The sequence below is a fragment of the Equus caballus genome, chromosome 31 (assembly GCF_041296265.1).
Source record: "Equus caballus isolate H_3958 breed thoroughbred chromosome 31, TB-T2T, whole genome shotgun sequence".
In the NCBI taxonomy this organism is placed as follows: Eukaryota; Metazoa; Chordata; class Mammalia; order Perissodactyla; family Equidae; genus Equus; species Equus caballus.
This window is the reverse complement of record NC_091714.1, coordinates 15,691,196-15,712,831: the sequence shown is the minus strand read 5'-3', so window position 1 is coordinate 15,712,831 and position 21,636 is coordinate 15,691,196. Positions and strand designations below refer to the sequence as shown.

Below are 21,636 nucleotides of genomic sequence, written 5' to 3'. Positions count from 1 at the left end.
AACCTTCACAAAAGACGTGAGATGACAAGAGATGGACAGGAGGCCGAACGAGAGGGTGGAGAGGCAGAATCGGCTGACACCCTCGGGTGGAGGGAGAAAGAGACGATGGGAAGGAGCAGAGTGGACAAGATGCTTTACGAAGGAGCTCGGGCCTGCACAGAACTGAGGGGGGCAGCAGAGGCCCTGAACCACGGGCAGGACTCAGGTAACCACACGCTGGTAGCGGCCATGCGGGTCTTTGGACGAAAATAAATCACTGATGCTGGGATCCAAGGAGCCGAGGACTTTACTCCTCCACAGACTGCAATGTGTGAGTGTGTGAGAGTGTGTGAGTGTGTGTGAGTGTGAGTGTGTGTGTGTGTGTCTGTGGTGGGCCGGGGAGAGTGCCTAGTAAGGAACAGTTTGATCTGGAGGCAGAGCACAGCAGGGAAATCCATGGAACCTTAACCAAAGGCTGAGTGCTTCATAAGAAAATTAGTAACTTCCGTTAGCTGTTTGTTGTGTCGCTCAGGTTCACATTCTCACTTTTGAGGGCAAGCGCGATGGGCCCGGGCCCTCACTGACTAGCCAGGAGCCGCTGGGCAAGACACAGCCTCTCCGCACCTCACCTGAGAGCCAGCTCATGGCATTACAGGGTTTCGTCGGGACTGAACGGGACGATGCACGGAAAGCACTAAGAAGGGCGCCTGGCACGGTGTGTGCAGGTAACCCTTGCTGGCCACTGTCGCTTAGCTCTTCTCCCATCTGGTCTTTCCACAGCTGGAGTCTCTTCCAAGTTTCCCTAAAGCCCTGCTTCATCGCTTCCTTTCTTACGACAAAGACTTTCTCTTTTTATCGTATCCCACTAGACGGGTAACTCCAGGAGGAAAGGTCGCACGGCCTTCTCTCTCCGCCCTAACATCCTTCTTCACTTTCTCCCTCTGCTGACACAGGAAAATCAGCTGGTATGTTGCTTACCTATTTCTTACCTGAGAACAGTATGTCAGGCCCCCACTTTTTGCAGGCACCCCCATTTCTACAAGGGGTTCTCTTAGATCAGACCCTCACTACACATCCCATTTATACCCAAAATCAGTAGGGAAAAAATGGATTTATTTCAGAGAAAACATTACTAGAATGATTTGATAGGTTCATTCTGATGAAGGCATACAATTTTACTGATTCAGGCTGCTGAGGAAATTTACCATTTTGGGGTTATACTATCTACTTGTTTTAATTTATGGGTAGCCTAAGAAGTTAAAAAAATAATGTTCATCTACTAATATTTATTATATTGTTCAGGCTTTGTATTTGTACCAATAACTTTTTTCTTAAAATTAGTCTCCACAATCATAAATCATTTACCTCTTCTACTGCTTTACCCAGTTATTCCAGCCGCCCTTTTTGTAAATTTGATAAAAAGTGGCTTACTCTGTTTTTATGTAGTTAAGCTCTTCGTTCTCCCAGTGTACCAGGGCGATTTCATATGGCTGAATTTCATGTTTTTCTAGAACTTGCATCACATGCTTCATCTGGAATAAAAGGAAGACTAATCGGAAATTCTACCTGACTCCCTCAGTAAAGAAGGATGTTACAACAGTGTTACTGCTTATAATACGTCACTACATTTCACGATATCTCTTCTGTTGTTTAGTTTTTAAGGAAAAGGCAAATTCATTGTGATATTAAACTCATCAGGATGACATATTCGTTTTTACATTTGGAAAACGCAGATGAGAATAAAGAAGAAAATAAAAATTATCATTATCCCACAAACCAAAAAACCATTAGTAACATTGTGGCTTGTATCCTTCACATCTTTTTAAAAACTGTCTAAGCAACATACTTGTAAAAGTTTAAGCAACACGGAGGTAAAGTGACCTTCTCTCTCTGCTCTCCTCAATTCCTTATCCCCAAAGGGAACCATTCAACACGGCGCATAGCCTTCCAGACTTTTTAACATGTGCATATACATTTATTTTCTTTTTTACATGAAATGGGAGCATACTGTGCATATGGACATTTTCAGTGCTGTTCTCCTCAATGGAGCAGCCGCGGTTTGTTTAACCATCCCAAATGCCACCCACGGGCGATCGCTTCTACTCGCCACTGCTACAAAGTCGCAATGCGCCAGCCTAGGTGTGCGTCTGTGTAGGCTTGTGGGAATATTTCTTTAGGAATTGCTAGAGCAAAAGACACACACACTTATAACTTCGATAAATAGTGCTAAACCACCCTTCAAAACAGTTTTTCCAGCTTTGGAACCCAAACATCTGTGAGAGCATGCTTAAAAACACTGGGTATCATCAGCCTTCTACATGTTCACCATCTCAAACTGACAATTTGTGTTACATTTTTCTTATACTTATTGGTCATTTATATTTCCTTTTCCTCAGGAACCCCCCCACCCCTCCATGTGTGTGTGGGGGTGTGTGTGTGTGTGTGTGTGTGTGGCAGGTATTTCCTTTTAGTAAAACTGGGATTGTAGGAGGCATATTTTTTAACCAGCTCCAGGATTACATTGGTTATATTTTGTACCCTGTTCTTTAAGTTAACTGTATCATACACACAAGCAATTTCCCAGGAATAGGTCTTTTTCCATGATTGTTAAGAGCCATAGTATACTCTAGCTTATGCATGTATTTACCAAACTTCCTACTATTAGGCATTCTGGTTATTTCTCACTTTTGCTGTTGTAAATAATGCGTTGATGACCATTTCTGTAGGTCGTTCATTGTGCAGAACTGCGATTCTATCCTTTGGATGACTTTCTAGATGTGAAATTGCTGAGTTAAATACAAAGGTTTCATGTGTATTACCAAACTGCTTCTAAAAAGGTTGTTTGAAACAAATCCTGACTGGGACACTGAAAAAATTACTCCCTGTGAGTGATAAAGTTCTGCAAAACTGGATCAAAACTAAGACTCTGTGCAGCCGGCTTCCAGTGAACTGGGTGTACATTATTCACTTTGTAGATTATCACGTACGAAATATAATCCCTTCTGTCTGCAGTGTAGCTAGAATTGTCCTGATTCTCCGCAAATCAGCGTGTGCCCAGAGAATGGAAAAATGTAGGAAACTTACAAGCCAAAATACAATACATTTTAGAAGGTGAAACTGCTAGGATAAATATCACACGATGCAGAGCAAATAAGTTAAGGATTATCTGTTAATTTATCTTCCAATGGCTCAGATTATTGAGAGCTAATTAACAATTTATTCTCAGAAAACTAAATTTTTATACTTTCATACTTTATTAATACTTACAGTTTTGTCTTTCACGTTCCAAAACACAGCAGCTCCTTCTCTGATTTGAAAGAATAAAAGAATCAACTAAGTTAAAGGTAAAATACATTCTTGAGGACCATACATAAAGCCATGCTTAGGTAACTTCTAGAACATATCCAGAATGCAATTAAAAAATAGATACTTTATTATTGATTTGACATTACGGTTCCTAGATAGATTTGGTAAAACAAAAGCTACTTTTTGAACTCTTCATAAAACCTGACCTCTCAAAAATGCATGATTTCGCACAAGGTTTGCAGAATAAATAACTATTCTTGTTCAGTCATGCGCTGTATAACAACATTTTGGTCAATGATGGACCACATACACGATGGTGGCCCCACAAAATGAGGACCCTAGAGCCGGGTGTGTAGTAGCTCTACCATCTAGGTCTGTGGACGTCCACTCTGTGATGTTCGCACGAGGAAATCACCTCACAGCACATCTCTCAGAACGTATCCGTGTCGTTAAGCGACGCCTGAATCTAATACCATCTAACTTCATGTATCCAGACTGTTTCATACTTGGTTCAGTTCTGATGTACAGAAATCAGAATAAGGAAATTTTTGAGACCTGTCTTAGCTCTCATTAGGCAGATTCTGCTAAAGGAAAAGAACAAAGGCTCATGCTTTTAATAGCTGTGGAACCGAGACTGAGACAGACGAAAGCCTCAGACGGCGGAAGGCCCCTGGGAATAACACCCCATCCCCACAACGCTCAGAGCAGAATTACAATGAAGCCCAGCAGACCCTCGAATCCAACTCTGGCTTCGCTAGAAGTTAAGGTCTAAAAACTATAAATGAACTTGTTTTGATTTCTGCAGTCTGACGTATTGAGCTGTTTTAGGGAGTAAATAAAAAAAGGAGTTATGGCTCTGGTTATTGCACCAGAGGAAGGAAAGGTGGAAAGGAGAGAAAGGTAGAAATGTGATGGCCCGTATCATTCTGCAAACACTTCTTAAGCAAAGTGCTTAGTATGTGTGTGGGTCTGTGCTTAGCGTCTGGATGCAAAGATGAGTATGGTCTAGATCCCGTCCTCGAGGAACTCTCAATCTAGAAAAGACTGATAGACAGACACCAATTACCACAGAGCGTTACCAGCGCTCTAACAGTGTTATGAAGAAGACACTCGATGTACATCAGAGGGACACAGTTCCTAAAGGAGGAGCAGAGCCACCCAAATGAAAAAACGAGAGGAGGCGACAGCAGAGGGAAGACCCTGGGCTCAGGGAGAAGCCTGAGGGAGCAGGGAAACATCTCAGAATACACAGCTACTTGTCTGAATGGCTGTGGATGTTGGCAAGTAGTGGCCAGTCAGTTAGAGAGGTAGGAGGGAGCCGACCCCTGAAGGAACTCTGTGTTGTGACAAGGAGTTTGGTCAAATTCCACAGAATTTTATAAAAGAGAGTGTAGTGATCAGAACCACCTATTGAAAAATTATCCTGCCTACAACAGATGAACAGACTGGTGGTGGCGTTGGGGGACAGACAGGCAGCCCAGGCAGTAAGCTGTAGCGCTAGGCCAGCATAAGTCTCAGGATACGGATTTGAGAGGTATTTAAAGCCACAGCCAGAGTTTTAGTTCAGAGAATCACTTACGGGCAGAGGACAGGTCTTGGGCACCGTGCTCCGTCTAGAGCTGTGCTGTGCTATTAATATGGCGCTCAGAAGCCACGTGTGGCCACTGAGCATCTGAAATACGCCTGGCCCAAAGTGAGAGGCGATGCAAGCGTAAAACACACACCCAGGTTTCAAAGACTTAGTGTGAAAAGAAAAATGTAAAATCTCATTAATTACTGATTAAGTATTTAATTCAATTACTAATATTTAATTAATATATAATGGGTTAAATAAAATACACTTAAAATATATATAAAATATACTATTAAGATTAATTTCAGGCAATAGATCATATTATTAGTGTGTTCAAAATTAAATTCATCTTTTTAACTTTTAAAAATGTGGCTATTAGAAAACGTATCATTACATATGAGGTTTGCTGTATTTGTACTGGATACAGAGCTGACCTAGAGGGCCTCAGAAATCCAAATTGCTCACCTGGGTCAAACGGGACGCTATTCTACTTGGACAAAACGTTGAACTCTTGATTATCTCCAAAGTAACACCAACACGAAGGTGAGGCATCGACAGGAACAAAGCCAGGGCTTCCAATTATCATCAACCACTATGACTAAGTCCACAAAATCTTTCTTCAAGTTTGGATTCTGACGGACGTTCCATGTGCTTCTGTTGTGCCACTTATCAGTCCCACGACTGTGGGTAACTCACTTAATCTCTCTGACCCTCAGTTTCCACAGCCGCAAAATGGGAATAACAGATCTTCTTCAAGTGTTATGAGGATACCAGGAGATTATTATTATTATTATTTTTTGCTTGAGGAAGATTAACCCTGAGCTAACATTCCATGGAATCTTCCTCTATTTTACATGTGGGATGCCTCCACAGCAGGGCTGATGAGTGGAGTGGGTCCGCACCCGGGATCCGATCCTGAGAACCAGGCCGCCAAAGCGAAGTGCGCAGAACTTTAACTACTGGGCCATGGGGCTGGCAGCCTATATGAGATTATTTTAAATGGTTTCTATTATCATTAGCATTCCCACTCAGCTACTCTGGAGTATTTGCTATTAAAAAAACCTTTAAATAAAAGGAATAACTTTCTGTGAGTCAGGTTCCCAGGTCTGAAGTCTCTGGAAATGTAAAATGGACTAAAACTTTCGCTAAAGAGCTCCAGAAGGAGAACAAAGAAAAGACAGCACAGGTAGCATGAGTCTGCTATGTGGCACTGAAGACGAAAGGAAATAGAAGGCTTCACGTATTTTTAGTGACTGAAAATCCAGATTTACTAATAAAGACAAGCCAGGGGAAGAATATTTACTGCTTTTAGAAATTCTTTATTTTCTAAGAGGATTTAGTAAAGATTCCTAAAACTGACCAACTCTCCTAGATCAAATAAGAATCAATGATAAAGTGATTTAAACCACAAACACGTGATGAACTCACTGACTGTCAAGAGCCCCTTTAAAGAGCACCATCACCTGAGCACAAGGCCATCTCCCAGTGGAGTTGCTTTCTTCTCTTACCTGAAGAAGAATATGGTTCCAGGATCACCTTCTTTGGCAGAATTTTCCACACCCATCACCAAAATATTTGCTGCATCTGTGATTTAAAATAAATGAGCAAAAAGCTATGTCCCAAGGTAACACAAGGTTTAAGAGTGACCTACAAAACTTTAATGAAGTCCTTATGGTCATTTCTTCCTATGCCATCAAGTGCTCTGTAAGGCGTCCATCTTTTACTATAGTTTCTGAAAGTAGTTAACATACAAAATGAAAAGACCACAAGAAATTACTTTCACAAAATATGGAACAACCTGTGATACTATTATTAGTGTTATTTTAAACTACTCACTCGTACCCATTTTGATTCAGTAATAACTAGTCCAGTTAATAATTACCAAAGTCTTAGTTCTAATACAACTAAGGTTTAAGAATTAAACTTCTTTCTACAAAATTAATTTCCAATAAAATTTGAAGAACCATTAATATATTCTCTTCCTTTAAATACTATTTTATTAATAACATAATTTGAATATTCTCAAACTACTCATTCTGCTGAATTTGAAATTGTGGGAGAATAGAACATACACAGAAACAAAGATACTGACCATTTGAAAACATATCTGATTTCAAAGTTAATCATGAGAACTACCACGGGAGTCATCTGCAACTATTTAAATATTTTAACCTTTTAAATAGCATTAAATACATAAATACACAAATATTCATCAATAAGTAGTTGCTGGGGCTGGCCCCGTGGCCCAGTGGTTAAGTTCGTGCGCTCCGCTGCAGGCGACCCAGTGTCTCGTCAGTTCGAATCCTGGGCACGGACATGGCACTGCTCATCAAGCCACGCTGAGGTGGCGTCCCACATGCCACAACTAGAAGGACCCACAACTAAGAATGTACAAGTATATACCAGGGGGCTTTGGGGAGAAAAAGGAAAAAAAGGAAACCTTTAAAAAAAAAAATAAGTAGTTTCTTTATGTATTAGTTTAATATTTATCATAAGTATATATTGTATAACATAAATTATAAATATGTTAATATATCAATGAATAAAAACACTAATATTTACATGTAAAAAGTTATATATAATTTCTTAACCCAAAATTAGGATCCTCAAAGCTTCAGAGTTCCTGGTAGGAGGTTCAGAAATGGGGGATTCAGGTAGGCACCAAATCCTAAACTACCTTTTCTGAGTAAACTCTAACTTCCCTAAGTCCTACAGCCCACGGAGGGCAAAGTTCACCTATGCAGCCGAGAGCAACACGAATGAAATGGACAAGACCCAGGGCAGTGAGAATGGAACGAGCAGGCTTCATGCCCGTAATGCACCTGTAATGTAATCGCCCTGCTGACAGCCTTTGGAATCAGCCAAGGACACCCTGGGCACTGTTTTATCTTAGCACCCTGGACATAGCTCTGTTTTCATAAGTCAATTATGTCTGGTTTTGCCATCAAATAGCACAAATTGTTCAGATAACCAAGGCTGAGAAAGCACAATGACATTTCCACTGTTTCTTCCGGGGTCAATGACTCTAGAATTTTCTATCTAGCAGGGAGGTTTTTAACTTGCTATTTTTGCTCCTCCGCAGTAAATTTGTGAATTTCCATCAAAAGGTTCCAAGTTACTTATTTTTTAATGTAAAGCAGGGTATTTTCTCAAGGATCCTTTCTGATACTATCCTACCATCTTTATTTTATTTTATTTTTAGGAAGATTAGCCCTGAGCTAACTGCTGCCAATCCTCCTCTTTTCGCTAAGGAAAACTGGCCCTGAGCTAACATCCATGCCCATCTTCCTCTACTTTATATGTGGGATGCCTACCACAGCATGGCGTGCCAAGCAGTGCCACGTCCGCACCCGGGGTCCGAACCGGCAAACCTTGGGCCACACCTCGGGCCACCGAAGCGGAACGTGTGCACGTAACCACTGCGTCACCAGGCCGGCCCCCCATCTTAAGTTTATTTTGATTCTCATTTTTAATATTCATTGTGTTTATCTTTCAACTAATTTTGTTAGTTTCAAAGTACTGGATTGTACTGTTAAATTGTTCTTTAAAGAAATGTCTTCCCAACATTTCTATCAATTTCATAGTTCTTCGGTAATACCAAAATAAGTTTTTTGTTTTTGGAGGAAGATTAGCCCTGAGCTAACATCTGTGCCCATCTTCCTCTATTTCACATGTGGGACACTTGCCACGGCATGACTTGAGAAGCGGCGTGTAGGTCTGTGCCCAGGATCCAAACCCGCAAACCACAGACCCCTGAAGCAGAGCGTGCAAACTTAACTACTACACCATTGGGCTGGCCCCTAAAATAACTTTTTAATGTGAGAGAAATGAAGTATCATGGTCTTTCATCATCCCAAGTAACAGTGATCCTATAAATAAAGCTCAATAAATTATATTGCTTTTAATCTGGAACTAAGTTAAAAAAAACTAAATGTTTTTTTTTATCTTTGTATGTCATTTGTACAGAGATTCTACACCACTTTTATGCTACAATCCTTGTTTCAACAGAAAATGAAACATAAACAAATGCATATTTAAGACAGTATCGTAGGAAAATTATTTTCTAACACATTTTCACATACTTAGCCCCAGGCTCAAGAAGATGTACCTCTAGGCAAGCTTGTCACTTCAACATATCCATGGGAGGCCAGGTCTTGAGAGAGATTTCCAAGATGATACTCATCCGCTGTTGCAAATGCTGTGCAGTGCATCAGGTCCTGTTCCAGCGAGAGGAGCGTGACATGGGTTACCAAGAGGCTGAAGCATCTGTGAGGGCTGTCAGCTTGCAAAACTCCACTTTGCAAAGCCAGCACTCGAAAGTTTCCTTCAAACGACTCAAAGGTTCACACAAGGGACATGATAAGCATGTAGAGAAAGAAGTTATACGTATAGGAAGACAGATTTCAGCTCAATCCATGAAAGAACTTTCTCCTGCTAGCCAAAAAAGTGGGACGGGCTATCCTGAAAGGGGAGCCACTCCCCAGCTCTCTCAAGCACAGAATGATCAAAATAGCGAGTCATATGGGCACCCGGATAGTTAGTCCCTCCAACTTTGAGTCCCCGTGGCTCTTTTTCACAGCAACATTGTATTTGATGTCATTTGATCATTTGTTGCTAGCCTTGTACTGGCAGAGGTTTCCTTAAATCTACAAAGGAATTACACATTTTTGACTCTGGTTAACTATCTTTTTTGCAAAGATTGGCACCTGAGCTAACATCTGTTGCCAATCTTCTTTCTTCCTTTTTTCTTCTTCTCACCAAAGCCCCTCAGTCTATAGTTGTATATATTCCAGTTGTGAGTCCTTCTGGTTGCGCTACGTGGGACGCCACCTCAGCATGGCTTGATGAGTAGCACTAGGTCCATGGTCGGGATCTGAACCAGCGAAACCCGGGCCACAGAAGCAGAGCGTGAACTTAACCACTCGGCCACAGGGCTGGCCAACTCTGGTTAATATTAAACAAAAAGTTCTGTAAATTTGAGCATGTGTCCAAGTGTGGTTAGTGCCTTGGCTCCTGCACCATGAGGCTCATCTGTGTCTACACGTATACACTTGTGTTGTGTGTGTCTGGACAGTATACATACGGTAAGCAATATGGCATAGTGCAATGTTTTGGTCAAAATGTACGTCACAAGCCATTAGTGAGTCCTGGTATCAATTCAGTTGGCCCAAATCAGCTTCCTAAAAAAAATTAAATAGAATAAAACAGAAAATATTACAGCGCATTATTTACAGTAAGGGTAAATTTTATTTTATGAAGTTTTGTATCACTTATATATGCCTATGCACGTATACTGAGTTGCTATGGGATGTGGTCAATAAAGTTTGAAAACTATTGGCATAGGCATTAAGAGTTCAGGCACAGAATCTGAATAACTTAAAAAAAATCAGAATAACAATAATGCCTACTTTATATGGCTGTTGTGAAGTTTAAAGACGTTGATGAATGTCAACTACTTGGAACCAGGACTGGCACACAAGTTCAACATTTGTTATAGTTATTATTATTGCACATACAGATATGTTTAACCCATCAAAACTTCTGAGAGGTTACATATGAGGAATTTAAAACTATGGACCAAGAACAGTTTAGTGGATACCAGGGGAAAGGTGGGGTGGGGGGTGGGCACAAAGGGTGAAGTGGTGCACCTACAACATGACTGACAAACATTAATGTACAATTGAAATTTCACAAGATTGTAACCTATCAATAACTCAATAAAAAAAAATATAAAAACAAAAACAAAAACAAAAACAAAAAACTTCTGAGAGGTTAAAAAGTTTATCAAGGGGCCGGCCCCATGGCCGAGTGGTTAAGTTCGCATGCTCCGCTTCGGCGGCCCAGGGTTTCGCTGGTTCGATCCTGGGCACGGACATGGCACCGCTCATCAAGCCATGCTGAGGTGGTGTCCCACATGTGACAACTAGAAGGACCCATAACTAAAAATATACAATTATGTACCAGGGGGCTTTGGTGAGAAAAAGGAAAAATAAAATCTTTAAAAGAAAAAAGTTTATCAAGTAATGCACATCTGAGTTTTCATAATTTTATATTTTGATATGTTCATAATTTTATATTTTAATATCTGTTGATCCGAATTTTAGTGACTCTATTGTCTTTTGATACATACGGCACCTTGGCCCAACACTGGTCAAAGATATTTATGGATCACTAAATCAAAGTTTATTCCTAGGATTTACTCCTCTCACCTCCTAAATTCTTTCCCTGTCTGTTCCACTCCTAGTATGAAACTCAAGAAAAGCAGTATATTGACTCCTTCCTTCCTCCCACTTCTGTTTCCTAACTCCTGGCCCTTTCTCCAGAAACGGCCTAACCTTGCTTTGCCTTTTCCTCAGTTTGTTACACAGTCTAACACGTGATTGGAAAAGTAGCAGAGCAATAAACAGAAGACTTGAGGTCACAACACAAACGGAAAAACTTAAAAGCAATACAGTATCTGCTCATAAGCAAAACCACTTTAATTCAGTTAGAAAACAAAAGTCACACAAAGCTGAAACTGCTGAGCGTGAGGCAGAATGGATACAGTCCCCTCCTTTGGCAGGCACCTGATACGCTGATTCCCACTGTCACATATGAAGGTGGGAACACATCAATAAACGAAAACATACGGGTCCAAATGGCCAAAGTATAGTTATTGGATCACAGGAATCAGTCATGTGCTTAAGGTGGAGAGCTGCTGGCACCATCTGTTCCTTTAAGGCTCCACACAGTTACAAAGAGCTGACAGGAGATGAGAACAAGCTTGCTGAAAGAAGGGAAACCTGTGATGAGGCATCAGGTAAAGCCATAATAGGCAGGGTCCCCTCTGCGAGACCCAGCAAATTTACTGAAGCTTGCTAAGCAAAATCGCAGGACATGAGGCTGCATGTCAGAATGACCTCTGGGAGTATTACAGCTGACATGCTTAGTTTGGGCCAGAGTGGGAAGAGCAGGAGGTACAAAGAAGAGGAGATAAGAAGGTCAAGACCCAGTCCAGCAGAGGATCTTCCCATAACTGCACTAGAAATGGCAAAGGCCGACTGCCTCTAGAATCAGAATTGTAAACTGGCAGCCGAGAGGATTATCCAACTCAAGACTGGACCCACATAGGGTTTTCAAGATTTGAATGAACTATCAACAATAAATTGTGATTTCACGCAAAATCCAGATTTCCACCATCTCTGGACCAAGTGGAAGATCTGGACTAGGGTTGAGGAGGGGCCCAATTCTGCAGCTCACACAGTCCCTACCACTCCCCACTGTCTCACGTCTGCTTCACCATCATTTATGCTATCAACCAGGCCCATCTGGCTAAAAACTCATACTTTTGTGCACTCTCAAAAATGGGACAAGACAAAGCATTCAATCATGACTTCCATGAGAAAAGATATTCTGGTATCCAAATAGTCAGATTATAAATAAATTTTTAAACACCACTGTTTTGTTGTTTTTCTTTTTTTGCTGAGGAAGACTGCCCTGAACTAACATCTGTGCCAATCTTCCTCTATTTTGTATGTGGGAAACCGCCACAGCGTGGCTTGATGAGTGGTGCATAGGTCCATGCCTGGGATCCAGCGAGCCCCAGGCCGCTGAAGCGGAGCACATGAACTTAACCACTACACCACTGGCTGGCCCCCACAATTGGTTTTTACTTAGCCATTCTAAGGACGTTTGCAGATTTTCTGAAGATTGTCACCTTTCTTCTCTCATCATATCCTACTAAGTTTGGCTCAAAGTTCTGGCCAATGTCACACAGCTTATATGGCTTGCCACACCACTTTCTGTATCCTTAAACATCCTGATCTGAGTCTCTGTTTAAGTCATGGCCTCTTCTATTAATAAACGACTCACAAAGTTTTTCAGTTTGACTTGTTACACGTCTTGTTTTGGTTTTTATTTCCCTTGCTTTTAAATTTCAAGACTGTATTTAAATCTATCCAGTAAAGGGAAAGAGGACTATGGAGTGTCCTGTTTTTGCACTTTTTTCACTATTAAAAGCGGTTTTTTTTTTTAACATTTTATTTTCCCTTCTTCTCCCCAGAGCCCCCCCAGTCCATAGTTGTATATTTTTAGTTGTGGGTCCTTCTAGTTGTGGGATGTGGGACGCCACCTCAGCACATCTTGATGAACGGTGCTAGGTCTGTGCCCAGGAACCGAACCTGTGAAACCCTGGGCCACCAAAGCAGAGCGTGCGAACGTACCCACTCGGGCACGAGGCCGGCCCCATCACTATTAACTAAAGGTGTTGTTACGCTGTGATAAGGTTTCATTTTCATACTTGTCTTTTTCTGGATTTTTATAATAAATCATTACTTATTAACCATTAAATATATAGAGAGATAGCAAATCTCAGGTTTTAGGATGGGGATCAACACCTTGTTCTTAAATAAACGTGCCAAACCAACCTAAAATAGTTATTGCATTTCAGACCTAAATTTAAGTCTTTCCATTTTAAAATGTTAAAAAAATACACCCAAAGCCAAGAAAACCACGTTTCAGTATGTGTTTCATTTTTCTGGCCACAGAAAACATGTTCCAGCAGATGGGGCTAGAAATCTACAGATGATTCCTGTTTTAGAGCATCACACACTCTGATGGAACCCTACCTTAAAAAAGAAAGTTTATTTTTACTCACGTTCTATTACTGAAGAGAATTAGTGCATTACAGCCATGTTGCTTCTATACTACTGCGGGAAAAGTGCATGTTTTTCCTGTTACGTACAGATTACAGACGAAAGCTATAAAACACATATAGATTTTACATTACTAGTATGCTTTAGCTTTTAAGCTTTTTGACTACAACCTGTGGTGATAAATCCTTTCCTACACACAGTACACATATCACACACATATGTGCACATACGCTAATAACTGACACAAAGCTTCACAGAAGGTATCTACTGTTACCAGGAGGAATGCATTCTGCTATTTTCTGTTCTATTAAAATACAAACGGCTATTAACCACCCACTAGTTAATTTCACAACAGACTGCGGGGTGAGCCTGAAAACCGCTGTGGGCACCCTGGCATCTCCTCCCCTCCAGGCTCCATGATGCTCAGGGCTGCAGTGTCCTCCTCCTGGAAGAGAGGACACACCCAGCAGAAGCACAGTCGTTGCCATGAGAAATGATGAACCAAGGGGTGTGGGTTGACTATCTCAGCAGGCTACGATCTCAGCAAGGGAGACCAGGTAAAGAGTGGATTCCAGTATGGAGGGTGGGTGAGTAACTCCATGCAGTCAACTCCGAGGGAATGCTGTGTGGCAGGGCTAAGAGGACGAGACAGGAGCACGTGGGGTGAACGACACAAAGCACGTCTGCTTTCTGGTACAAAGTAGAGTCCTTTCCCGTCTCAGTCGAGAGGGGCAGAAAGGGCTCTGCCCCCACAAAGGATTTGCCAGCCTCGTGACGCCCACATGGGGAAGGAGGGGTCAGAGAGAAGCCAGTCTTCAGCCCCAGGGACACAGCACCTTGTCACACCTCAAGACTGTGTTCGCCTACGAAAAGCAAGATCATCAGCAAATAAACTTCCAAAACTATATTACCTCTGATCACAGAAATGCTTTCAGAGGGGCTGGCCCCATGGCCAAGTAGTTAGGTTCACGCACTCTGCTTTGGCGGCCCAGGGTTCACCGGTTTGAATCCTGGGCGCAGACCTACACACTGCTCATCAGGCCGTGCTGTGGCAGCGTCCCACATAGAAGAACGAGAATGACCTACAACTAGAATATACAACTATGTACAGAGGCTTTGGGGAGAGAAAAGGAAAGAGGAGGATTGGCAATAGATGTTAGCTCAGGGCCAATCTTCCTCACACACACACAAAATTTTAAAAGATTAAAAAAATAATGCTTTCAGAAACGTAAGATTTTCTATTATTTCCCTGTGCTTTCAGAGAGACAACATCCTGTTTTCATTTTTGCAAAACTCCAACTAATGTCATGTCTATTATATGATATTATATCTCCTATAATAAGGACCCAGGAACTATATGACTCCAATTTGGTGATAGAAAAAATTATTTTTTGTAAGACATTTTCATGGTTTTCTTTTTTCCCCCATCAGAAAACAAGAAACATACCACCCAGGAGGATTCCGTCCTTTCTCTAATTGTTGGGCTTCTCAGAACTGTTCAACTAGATTAGCTATTCCTACCAGGTACTTGGTAACAGTTATTTCTCTGTGCGTATCAATTTTTGCTCTATCTTAAATGTAATGCTTTTATTATCTCACTTGAAACGGCATTAAGTTTTGAAAATCTACTTCAAATCCTTTCCTGGAAGCAGAAAAAAGATCCTAAAGAAAAATAAAAAAATGAATTCAGGAAAATTGCTTCCAAGTCTAAGGACAGCCCAAAGAAATAATGCCTCTTTGATAGTTTTCAACCAATAACCACAACAAAAGCGACATCTCTGACCTTACAAGCTTCTTTGCAGGAAACCTGATTATGCTCTGTGCTGTAGACGTAACAAAAGGAAAAACGGAGGTGATCTTTCTCCTTTTCGGATCTGCCATGAATTCAGGTTTTTACACTTAATTTCATCTCAGTCACTTAAATACCGGATTTCCTGGGTTATCACACAATTAAGTAATGTCATTGAAACATCAGGAGCAGGGCTGGCCCAGTGGTGCAGTGGTTAAGTTCACACGTTCTGCTTTGGTGGCCCAGGATTTGCGGGTTTGGATCGCGAGTGCAGACCTATGCACTGCTTGTCAGGCCACGCTGGTGGCAGGTGTCCCACATATAAAATAGAGGAAGATGGGGGCCAGCCCCGTGGCCGAGTGGTTAAGTTCGCGCGCTCTGCTGCAGGCGGCCCAGTGTTTCGTTGGTTCGAATCCTGGGCGCAGACATGGCACTGCTCATCAGACCACGCTGAGGCGGCATCCCACATGCCACAACTAGAAGGACCCACAACAAAATATACAACTATGTACCGGGGAGCTTTGGGGAGAAAAAGGAGAAAAATAAAATCTTTAAAAAAAAAACAAAATAGAGGAAGATGGGCATGGATGTTAGTACAGGGCCAGTCTTCCTCAAAAAAGAAAAAAAGACCAAAAAACCCCATCAGGAACTAGGAAGAAGGCGTGAGAGCAATACATGGGTAACTCTCCCATCCTTTCTACCTGGGGTTCAGAGAAACCATACAATTTAAACAAAACTAGAATCCAAAATAAAAATCATTAATTGACGCCTAACTTCATAACCTGAGAATCTGTATACTTGTTCAAAGGAATTCAACTGGGCAGGAGAAAAAACCACAACCAATTAAACATACTCAGGGCCTAGTTCTCAGAATCCAGATTTTAAGACAGACATTCTAGCCTGTTTTCTAATAGATTCAGCAGGCCTGATCAAGTTTTAAATATTTTCCATCCCTGTTTTTGATGTTGATGACTACTGACATCAAAGATGCCTTTGCGTCTTTTCCATTCTTTCCAACTTAACAAACATGCATTAGGCATAAGGCTCAGTTCTAGGTATTATGCAAGATAGAAAGGTTAACAACGGGCTTGACCCTGACCTTAAATATTTATCATTTAAAAGAGAAATGCGATTGTACCTAAGAAATTCCTGTAAACCTTTTAGTGAATAAAAATACCCCTTTCAATCTTCAAAGGATGAAAAAGCAAAAACCTTCTCATTGCTTTTTTTTTTTTTTAAAGATTTTTTTTTTTAATTTTTTCCTTTTTCTCCCCAAAGCCCCCGGTACATAGTTGTATATTCTTCGTTGTGGGTTCTTCTAGCTGTGGCATGTGGGACGCTGCCTCAGCGTGGTTTGATGAGCAGTGCCATGTCCGCGCCCAGGATTCGAACCAACGAAACACTGGGCCGCCTGCAGCGGAGCGCGCAAACTTAACCACTCGGCCACGGGGCCAGCCCCCCTTCTCATTGCTTTTTGATCGTGCCTCGCCGCGTCATTCACCACCCCATCCCAGGCAGTCACCAGCGGCTAACACGAGCTTACCCGTCTGCATAGTTACTAAAAAAATTTTTTTAATTTAATGAAGAATTTCTACTGTTTGATTCTTCTTAAATGGGTGTTTTTTACATTACCATTCCTGGACTGCCCTTAACACTAGTCTCCTCTTTCAAAGTTTCCTTAGACCAACAACTAAACCTTTCATAAACCATAAATTCATACTTCATTGCCTAGATTCTGTCCTTATATGTATTACTAATTCTTAAAATCAAGATTTGGGGGGGGCTGGCCTCGCGGTGTAGTGGTTGGGTTCATGCGCTCTGCTTCAGCAGCCCAGGGTTCACGGGTTTGGATCCTGGGCACAGACCTACACACTGCTTGTCAAGCCACGCTGTGGTGGCATCCCACATATAAAATAAGAGGAAGGCTGGCACAGATGTTAGCTCAGCGACAATCTTCCTCAAGCAAAAAGAGGAAGGTTGGCAACAGATGTTAGCTCAGGGCCAATCCTCCTCACCAAAATAAATTAATTAATTAATTAAGATTTTTAGTTCCCTTTGGCTATAAAGGTTTTACTATCAGGCTTCAAAGATCTTGATGAAAACATGCTGAGCTGTTTGCCAGTTCTCTTACACTGGCAGTACGGTTGTGGTGCAATACGCATAGTGTAGAGAGTGAACGATCATTACGAAACAGAGGTGCAACCACCACATGTTTTTACCTCGTTCACAGAGAGAACTGGGAGGTTCGTCCTGGAGGGCTGCCTGGTCCGCGATGCTTTTAGTGGTCTCTTGATTTGCGGAAAATCTTGTTTAGGAACAAGTGTTTCCGTTGATACAGATGAGTAATGCCTCTCTAATATTTTTATAAACCACTTAGAACCTAAGAGGTTTGGTTTGTGAGTCACTTTCCTGTGAGTACCAAAAGACTTGCTGGTTGGAAGGTGTGCTTTTCCATGCCGGCGATGCACAGCGTTTAATGGACAGTGTACGCTTGTACTTGATGTTTTCTGGTTCATTTCCAGGATCTGGGACTGGTTCAAACCATCAGCTGCTGTACCAGGAAAGAACAAATCCAAGTTCTGACTTCTTGTCAGGGTGCCACACGCAGTCTCAAATTCCTTGAGTGGTTTTACCGTTCGAGGAACAAATCTTTGGCACTGACGTGCTTTTGATAAAATACAGTGAGATCCAGCCAGGGCTCTGAGAAGTCTGGTTGACATTACCACATCCCAAGCTATAAGAAAAAGAAGTGAAGAATTTAAAGCTCAAGTTTTTTCAAAAAGGTTTTAAAACTTACATAATATTTTCCTAGGTAACAAGCTTACTTCTGTAAAAAAAGAAATTGCAAAATGGATACTTCTTAACCTAAGTCTAGCAAAAAAAAAAAACAACAAGGTTAAAAAAAATAAATATAAGTATTTCCATCACTTTTCCTTTAGTTGACCTTTGGCCTTCTTTCTGGAAGATTACAGGATTATAAAGCTTTTGACATGACAAGGACCTTAAAAAAGAAAAACAGAGCAATGGGCTCTCTTCATTTACTTCATAAGCACATGAAAATCTGTACTTATAAATTCCTTTACGCAAAATTTATTGAGCCTTTACATTGAGATAAGCAATGAGCTAGTGCCGGGGACGCTTCCATGAAAGGACAGGCTCTCTCCCATCCTGGGGCCAATGGTCTCCCCGAGGAGACAGGCATTTTCAGGGGCTCCTTCTAACTTAGAGGAATAGGCCCTACGCCCTAAAAAGAACTACCATACAAGGTGCTGAGGAAACACACGGGGAGGTTGCCTAACTCTACATGAAGACTCAGAAAGGCTCCCAGAAAGATTTCAGCTGCTTCTCCACGGGGAAGGCACTTTTCAGGTTGGGGGTGGCCATGGCAATGGGGGTACAGGGTAAGTTCCCCCCTTATTACAGTATAAACTATTTGTTCTTTAAAAGCAAGTCTATAGGAGACAATCAATAATTCTTTCACAAAATAACATGTTAGATGCCGGAGATACAGGTATGAATCAAGGATCTCAGAATTCACAGTCTTGCAGGGGAAACAGACAGAATAATGTGATAAACACTAAAACAGACCTATGTACCAAATGCCGTGGGGTGCAGAGAAGGGAGCATGGGGGGTGAGGGGTGAGTGGGACGTATGCACAGAGGTGACATTTGAACTGGGTCTCTAAAGGGCAGAGGGATCAGCAAATGAAACACCCAGGGATCGGCTTCAGGGGAGGGAGGTGTCAGTTGCAGGAGACCAGGACTGAAAAGGAGCCAGTGGCCGGATCATAACTGATCCTAAAGAGTTTCTACGGGTAGAGGGAAGCCAGAGCTTTTAAATCTGAGACTCACATGGTCAAATGTATGTTCAAGAAACATATACTTTGTAATGACGTAGAGGAGGAACTGAGAGAGACCAAGACGTTACTTACTGAGTACTTTCCACCCACCGAGTACTCTGCCTCACCTCATAATCACCCCGTGAGGCATTTTACAGAGAAGGAAACTGAGGCTTAGAGAGGCCAACTGCTCACAGTTAGCACATTTCAGAGATGTAATTAAGTCCCCGGCTTTTCCAATTCCAAACACAACACTGCGACCACTGCGCCATCTTATTCCCTCTAGAAGGAAGATGACAAGGAGTCGTCACCGCCGTAGTTAGGAGGTAGCACCTGCTGCTTTCAAAATACCTTCAAAAGTGGGCATTCTGTGTTTACTTCTAGTCCAACTAGCTATTTTAGTTCACCTTTAATGGTACTATGCCCTTCCAGTTGAACTAGGGGATTCTGAAAAAACAAATTATAAAAAATTTCATAAATGTGTATACACAGACTGGGCTTCTTCCATCCTCTTCTAGGAAACTCTCAGCTGCACACTCTAAAGACTGCCTTCCCACAGAGGCTCCGTGAAGCCTAGGACAAAGAAGGCAAGAGCTACAGGACAAACAACAGGTGTGCTTCCTCTCTTTGCAGAGAAAGACACAGGTGAAGCATTTAAGGTGTCCAACACACACACAAAAATATTTAGTCTTTGTTAAAAACGGAAACACATCTCAGTAAAGTGAAATTTTGTTACAAACTAAGGATAAAAAGTACACTAGGTTTTTAATTACCCTAAGAGTTCTGTGTAACACTGTTGGCATTGAATTCACATGCTCCTCCACATCATCCTTGTAATTCTTCATGGTTTCTACACCCAGGCAGATTGGCCGAGGGCATGGTTCTTCCCATCTCCTGGCCCCCAAGTTCCCTGACCTATCATCGTGGTCTTCCTTCCTTCCTCAGCCACTCACTCCAAGCTCTACAACAGCCATTAGGCACATGCGGCTACTGAGTACTTGAAATGTGGCTCAATAAAATTTAAAGAAAATTTTGTAATTTATACTTAAAACAAGAAAAGTAAAATATCTCAATAAGTTTTATGATGATTGCTTGCTGAAATATTTTTAGATATACTGGGCTAAAGTAAATTAAAAAGTAACTTCACCCATTTATTTTTAAAGATTCTAGAAAAGTTATTCTGTTTGTGCTTGGATTTTATTTCTCTCGGACAGCAGTACTCTAGACCGTATTACCAATAACTACAACCTCATATTCTCAATTTCAAGCATTCTGCTCTCCAAACACCACCTCTGATCTTTCAAGATCACTTCTATCACCCAATTCCAATAATTCTTCAACCCAATAGGACCTGCGATGCAATTATCCAACCACCTTTTCACTGCCCCCCAGTCCCCACTTCACTTCCTCCACACCCAGTTGATATTCTTTGGACTACCATTATAATCTCTCTCTTCCACACATCTCAAATCTCTTGCACCCCTCTCACTTCCACATACCCACGTGACATACCCCCTACCTGAATTAAGCATAATTCACCTAATTTGTGCCTGTACTCCTGCAGCTGACAGTAGCTACAGGCAACCAACTACCCAACCAACCAACCAACCACACTGTCTCACTTTAAAATCACGACCACTCGCTTCAGGTGAGCTTTTCACACTGCTCAACGATCTTAACCGTGTTTTCCTATTGTATTCTACTCTCCACTCTCTCCTCACACCTTCAATGTTCCTCCTCTTCTCTCTCAGTAATTACCTGGCTTACCTTTTGTTGACAAAACAGAAACAATCAGAAGAGAACTTCTACAAGCTCTCTGCTATCATCCATCTACCCGCCTATTGCTTCTGTGCCCTTATACTTTGTCTTCCCTTCTGTTGCTACAGAAGAGTTGCTCGTGGTCCCATCCAGAGCTAGCTCTTCCATCTGCACACTGAATCTCATCCCTTCCTGCCTCCAGATGGACTGAGTAAGCCCTTCTCCCCTCCTCTTCCAGGCCATTTATTTTTCTCTCTTTACTGGCACATTCCTATTAGCATACAACTGTGCTTTAATTTCTCCCATCTTTATAGAAACAACTCTCCCCTGACTCCATCCTCCTTTCCATAGACTGCACCTTTTCTCTGAGCTCCTTTCCTTTTAGAGGTGTTTCATTCACTGTCTCCAACTCCTCTTCTCTGATTTTTTTTGAACCCATTCCAATCAGGCTTTCATCCCCACCACTTTGCCAAAACCCACTTGCCAAGGCCACCAATGACCTCCACACTTCTAAGTCCAATGGTCACTTCTCAGTCGTCATTTTACCTGACGTATCAGCAACATCTGATACAGCTGTACATTCTACTCTCCTTGAAGCACTTGGCTTCTAGGATACCACACTGGCTGTTTTCATTGGTTGTACCTTCCATCTCTTTTCTGATTTCCCATCCCCTCAAGAATGGAAAAAGCCAAGCCTCAGTATTTGGGCCATTTCTGTATTCTCAGCTCTTGGTGATCTCACAGTTTTATGTAACATCT

At 41.8% G+C, this 21,636-nt stretch overlaps 1 protein-coding gene across 4 annotated transcripts in view; it reads right to left on the bottom strand.

Moving 5' to 3' along the window:
• Positions 1 to 21,636, bottom strand: part of RMND1 (required for meiotic nuclear division 1 homolog) — a 46,215-nt gene that overhangs the window by 22,353 nt on the left and 2,226 nt on the right. For 2 of the 4 annotated variants that reach the window (XM_001494524.5, XM_005608179.4), the window contains 5 exons: positions 17,500 to 18,014; positions 8,967 to 9,075; positions 6,367 to 6,442; positions 3,247 to 3,286; positions 1,411 to 1,511 (listed from right to left, as the gene is read on the bottom strand). In XM_001494524.5, coding sequence (XP_001494574.1) covers positions 1,411 to 1,511; positions 3,247 to 3,286; positions 6,367 to 6,442; positions 8,967 to 9,075; positions 17,500 to 18,000 — 827 coding nt within the window. In that variant the 5' untranslated portion in view covers positions 18,001 to 18,014. Of the gene's footprint in view, positions 1 to 1,410; positions 1,512 to 3,246; positions 3,287 to 6,366; positions 6,443 to 8,966; positions 10,039 to 13,493; positions 13,597 to 17,499; positions 18,015 to 21,636 lie in introns of those variants that run through there. The other 2 variants (XM_070256468.1, XM_070256469.1) reach the window with 2 other exon arrangements.